Raw genomic sequence first — 5,807 nt, 5'->3', positions numbered from 1 at the left:
CCATGCTCTATTTCTGTTAGATTTTGCTTTGCATATTTTGGCTCTATTTTAGGACATGCATACAAATTTAGAATTTTATATTAATATCTCCTTATTGCATTGAACCTGTTATCACAAAGAAATCTCCTTCTTTCTCTAGTGATGCTTTTTTCTTTAAAGTGTACCTTTTCTTTTACTAATAGGGTTATACAAGCTTTTTGTAGGTTACTGTGGAAAAGGTATACATTTTGCCATTTTTTTTATTTTCAACTTTTCTAGATGATTAAAATTTGCATGTGTCTCTTTTCAGGAGCATTTGATGGAAGGTTTCTTGTCCAGTCTGATAATAGCTGTCTTTCTATTTGGAATACTAATCTGAAATATTTAATGTAAAAGTAGATGTAATTTGGTTTATATATACTATCTTACTGTATGTTTATTTTTGCCCCTTCTCAGTTCTTTTGCCTTTCCTCTCCTTTGAAATGATTAACATTTTATAACTATTAAATTGTTACCTCATGTGGCTAGGTAAACATTCTTTTGCCATTCTTGTAGTGTTTACCCTTCAGATTACAATGTACGTTTTTGCCCTTTCAGTCTAATGTTAGTTAATTAGTTCTTTAAAACTCCTCAGACAATTAGGGGACCTTGAGACACTTTGATTCCATATACCCTCCAAATTTGTTGTCATGCATTTTCCTTCTCTATATATTTAAATCCCCAGAAGAAATTACTATCATTGTGTTATATAGTCAACACTCATTTAAATTTGCCTACATATTCACAAATGTCATTAGTCTTTCTTTCCTGTATCTACATGCCTCCACCTGGGAGGATATTTCTTCTGCCCAAAGAAGAGCCTGTAACATTTCTTTGAGTTTGAGTCTTCTGGTCACATATTTTCCGAGTTTTTCTTACATGATGATGAAATAATGCATATTTTAGGACTGTTTTTCCTTAAAGCATACTTTTTCTCCTATTACAATAATACTGTTACACTGAGTTGATATCTTGTTACTTTTGGAAACTTCTCAACCAAGATCTCTTCAAATACCACTTCTCCACTGTTCCCTCCCGTTCTTTCCGGGACTCACATTAACCATGTGTTAGGTATGTTCACTGCATCTCCTTTAATTATCTCCCCCTCGCTTTTGGTATTCTCCATGTTATGTCTCTCCAGGCTCCATTCTGGATCTTTTCATTGGACCTATCCTTCATATCTCTAATTCTTCCGTCAGGCAGGGAGGTCACCTTTGACCCTTGAACCATCACACCAGGGTAGATTTCAGGGTAGGTTTTATTGTGTCCCAAGAGCCAAGCAGAGAAGAGAGAGTTAGAGATGAAAAGCCACTTGTCCCAGGTCACATAACCTGATCCAAGCAGAGCAGGGACTAACATCACAGACTAAACCCTGGGTCCAGACCCTTTCCTCTGTGCTTGTTTTCTTCTTGGCTGTGAATGCTGCCTACCTCTCATTTCCTGAGAAGTAGAAACACAATGAAGTTTCTAAGCCTTTTTTTAGCACTGTGATACATTTCTCTTTAGATTATAAAGCCAGTGATATTTCTTCATTAGCCATGAGAACTTTCCCAGGAATTTTTCTGGTACTGGGCCCATTGATGTGTTGTTCTCAATTTCAGAGAACATTGATCAAGTGAACACTTTACAAAGAAAAGCAAGATGCCGGGGTATTTACCGAAGGAGACACAACTATTGGTCTCAACAGGCCACTTCCCAGCAGCAGCAAGATAGAGAATCACTAAGAAGTGATGCTCACGTGGACATCCAAGCAAGATAGTAAGTGACGAGGCAGCATGGCTGACCAGTATCAACCAGTGAAAAACAAAACCTTGTAGTTAAATATGTCATTCTTCTCTCTAACCTGGAAGAGTGAGGAATGATGGGATCAGGTTAACGGTTGAGCAGTCTTTATTGTAGCTCTGCTATCATTGGGGAAAATGTAGAGAAGACTTCCCAAAACTATACGGACCACTTTCTTCTCTCCACTTCCCCACAGTGCTCCCTATGCCATTCCATCCTGTCATCGGAGAGGCAATTTTCAGGAACAAGACGAAACCCATGTTAACAAGGAGACAGAGCAAAAGCCTCCAGAGAGAAGAATGGAGAGAAACAGGCAGGATGAGACCTTGGGGAGCTGGTTCAAGATCAGAGTGAGTGTGCTGGCTAAATGGACCTAACATGTAGAAGAAGGTGACAGAGAGTCATGTTGGGCACGTGTAGAGATGCTGGGAACTTTTCTCTCGTGGCAGTGGAGTTGGTAATCTGTCTTGTTATTACTAGGAGTTAACTTCCTAGATCATGTGAGGGCAGGTTCAGAGAAGCAATATAAAGGGACCAGACTGACTGCAGGGAGCATGGGAGAGGCCGTCTAAAAGCAAAGGAGGAAACTACTGCCAAGGAGATGGAGCAACTCCACACCAGAAGACGCAGTTTGGCTCAAGCTGAGTGTGGGAAGAGGTTGAGTCTCTGGGGTCCTCGTCAGAGGGGCGGGCCAGGTCTGCCTTAGGTAGGATCTCTTAGAACTTTATAAAAGTAAGTACATGTGAAAGATATGAAGTCGATTATTTCAGGAAAAGTATTTAAATGGGAAGAAAGGGTATTTGGGAAGTCCATGTCTGGTGTAAAAGTTAGCGATAACAGATATTGTCCTATCTTAAGAAATTACCTAAAGCCTGAGAAAAGGTCCTAAAGCAAGACACAGCTGGGTCTTATCTTAACCTTGGATTCCATTGTATCACTTTTCTTTCCCCAATTATTTCTTTGGCTCCTAGATTCCCTTCGGTATTAAATATGATGAGAAGTGGCTGCTGAATTTGATTCAGAAGCAATGCAGTGTCCCCTTCACCCCAGTCGAAGTAAGAGAGGACATTGAGGCCGATGAGAGGAAACGGAGTAGATGGCAGGCCCAGATGAGAAATGGCTCTGGTCTCATATTATGCTTCTCTTGTCACTCTCCCTACAGTTTCACTATGAGAAAATGCAGGCCCAGTTCTTCGTTGAGAATGCCAACATTGCCTTCGCACTGAAGAATGTCAACGGCAAGATTTACAATGAGGCTAATGAAAGGGTATGTATCAAGGGCATGAGCAGGGCTAGCTGGGGGCAAGAGGGCAGGACAGGGGCACGGTCTTGCTTGATCCCAGGGCTCAGATTTCCTGGAGCTTACCCAGCCCCTCTTGTGTTCTCAACAGATATCTATCTTTGTTGATCCCTGTGATGCACCCCACTCTGTGCTGAAGGAGCTGAGGTCAGAAAAGGTGGAGCAGATAAAGGTAATGCAGACTCAACACAACCTGTGCACTCACAGCCAGACCCACCTATTGCCCCCGATCACCATCTCAGACTCAGGCCCCTGAACCCCATCCCTAACTCTGCAGCTGCCCGTGAAGGAACAATATGATGCCTCCCAGCAATCTCTTGACATCCAGAGAGTCCGCTCTGACCCTGGTATGGCTACAGCAGTAATTGTAGAGCAGGTGAGGGCAGAGGGGTCTAGCTGGAAAGGATACTCAGGAATGGTAACTCGGGGAGGGGTTGGTGCTGGAGCTGTACCAGCCAGGAGCCTCTCAGCCCCCGTTTCCCTCCTCCTGTCTTCCTGGAGACTTGATGACCCCTGATACTGGAATGGCACGAAACCCTAGAACTGGCATGGCCGCCTCCCTGCAGATCCATCCAGGGAATATGCCCAAGGTGAGGACCTTAGACCCGATGTTGGAGCAGGTGGTGATGGTGGGAGAGATTAGGTAGAAGAGGCAGATTTGTCTCAGGTATCCCCTGCTGGGGTCCTCACTCTAACGCTTTCCTCATCATAGCTTTTGGCCTTGGACCTGAGCAATAAGAAACCCTACCAGCTGCACAGCCTGTCCAACACTATGCCGAATGCTTCCAACACCAAGAACTTGAACCTCTCCAACACTGAGGTGAGGTGTGGTACCCAGATCCGTCTTTGAAGGAAAGGTGGGAAGGCTCATGTGGTGGTGACAGAGGAAGGGAAATGGATTTGTAGGAAAAGGAAGCGACTAGGGGTGCACAGCCACCCTGGCTCTGCTTCTCTGGCCCATGTGGTTCCTCCTCATAATCACAGGTGAAGTCTGCAGGGGAGATGGACAAGGGTGAGCGGCTGGAGCCAGAAGGGATGTGGGCAGACAGAAACCCCCTGTGCACCACCTTCCCTGATATGTCAACCAACATAAGGTCAGATGCATCCTCTGTTACCCGATGGCAGCCTGAGCTACTCCCGAAAGTGCCCGTTTGCAAGGGGCAGCTGACGTGGACCTCAGGGAGGACTACAGGCCCTGTGCTCTCCTCTCTGCATCACAAAGCTGCCAAAGTTTCAACCAGCACCCAGTGGGCCCCCAGCCCAACATGTGCATATTTTACATTCTTACGTGCTGTGTCTGAGCCATTCTGGGGCAGGTGAAGAGCTGCAAATGGGGTGCCATTTCCCCTTTCTCCTCTCTTCTTCCCTTACCCCCACCACGGGAGAGCTTCTTTCCCTTCCCTTTGCTTTCTCTCTCTCCCTTGTGTCTAGGCCCATATGTCTCTCTCATCTATCCCCTCGTACCTTCACTCCCTTTCTGTCTTCATCCCCCTCCATCTCCCTCCCTGAGCCCCACCTCACTCACCTCCCTGCCCCAGCACCCTGGGCCATCCAAGGGGGAAGTCCAGGTCTTGGTCCAGGTCTTGGCAGAGTGCTGGACCGCCAGTGAGGTAGCAGAGCCTCGGGCACACACCCCATTCCCTCTTCTCTCCACAGCCTTCAGTGGGGCCCTGGAGGAAGGAAGGGAGGGGAAGGAAGCCCTGAAGCATGGGTTTGAAATGCTGGTCCCTGTGGCACTGGAGAAGAGAGTCCAGGCAGTCTGCGGGGGAGCTACCCAGGGGAAGGAGAGGAAGGGAGGGAGGGAGGCGGGGAGGGAGGTAGGGCCTGCTCTCCCTCTGTGTCAGTCGATGGGGGATGTGTTCAGGGCCCTGGAAGCCTGGGACGCTGTGGTGTGCGTGTACTTGCTCCCATGAGGAGGAGGGTCACCTCCACAGTTTCACTGACTTTTCTGTTTTGTCTTGATTTTGGCAGCTCCATCCTGGAATTGTTCCCCAAGTTACTAACCTTGGTAAGTGTATTCCTTGTTCACTGACTCCTCTAACTGGCACTGACAGCACCCACAAACTACTCTGAACCCCATTAGGTCTTGCCCCAGTTACAGTTTTGAAACTGACCCTTCAAAGTCCTGGGTGGAGGGGGATGGTACAGTCCCTGTGGGAACCTGACAAACGCTCTGGATCTTCTACAAGCACATTCTTCATAGGCTTTGGGGAATACACGGTGATGATCCAAACTGTAGTCCTGCCCATGGAATTTCCAGGGCCCTTTCACCACTGACCTCTGACCCTCACCCTCTCTTGAGCCCATCCTTTTCCCTGATCATCCAGCACCACCTCCTGGTCTGCACTGCTGACATCCTCTTCTCTTCCCCAGGATGACCAGGAGACATCCCCACTGGCTAAGTGTGGTATTGAAGCCTGCAAGCGCTTACCAACCTGCAAGGTGAGGACGGAGGATCAAGCTGGGTCTTAAGTGGTGCCTGAGAAGGGGGTGTCAGCCATGGTCCTGAGGACTGTTTTGATTCCAGGGAAGCTACTTTGGTTCTGATGAGCTGAAGAGCCTAGTCCTGCAATTCCTGCAGCAGTAAGTACCTCAGGGAAGCTGAGCAAGGGGGGAAGGGCTAGGACAGGTGAGGCCACCTAAGCACAGGTCTGCTCAGGGGAGTTTTCAAGTCCATTTGAGGTCCAGACCACAGAGATAGACTGTC

General features: G+C 47.3%; 1 protein-coding gene across 1 annotated transcript in view; it reads left to right on the top strand.

Moving 5' to 3' along the window:
• The first annotated feature begins 796 nt into the window (after nt 1–796).
• Nucleotides 797–5,807, top strand: part of NXF3 (nuclear RNA export factor 3) — a 1,139,741-nt gene continuing 1,134,730 nt past the window's right edge. Inside the window, 13 exon segments of the mRNA XM_029240208.1 lie at nt 797–841; nt 1,218–1,269; nt 1,620–1,776; nt 1,997–2,150; nt 2,772–2,855; nt 2,963–3,067; nt 3,192–3,272; nt 3,378–3,447; nt 3,602–3,690; nt 4,085–4,194; nt 5,072–5,108; nt 5,474–5,542; nt 5,628–5,683. Coding sequence (XP_029096041.1) covers nt 797–841; nt 1,218–1,269; nt 1,620–1,776; nt 1,997–2,150; nt 2,772–2,855; nt 2,963–3,067; nt 3,192–3,272; nt 3,378–3,447; nt 3,602–3,690; nt 4,085–4,194; nt 5,072–5,108; nt 5,474–5,542; nt 5,628–5,683 — 1,109 coding nt within the window.

Source organism: Monodon monoceros, unplaced genomic scaffold (assembly GCF_005190385.1).
Source record: "Monodon monoceros isolate NGI ecotype Baffin Bay Population unplaced genomic scaffold, NGI_Narwhal_1 Super_Scaffold_22, whole genome shotgun sequence".
NCBI classification, from domain to species: Eukaryota; Metazoa; Chordata; class Mammalia; order Artiodactyla; family Monodontidae; genus Monodon; species Monodon monoceros.
The sequence above is the reverse complement of the archived record's forward strand: the minus strand, read 5'-3'. Positions and strand labels throughout refer to the sequence as shown.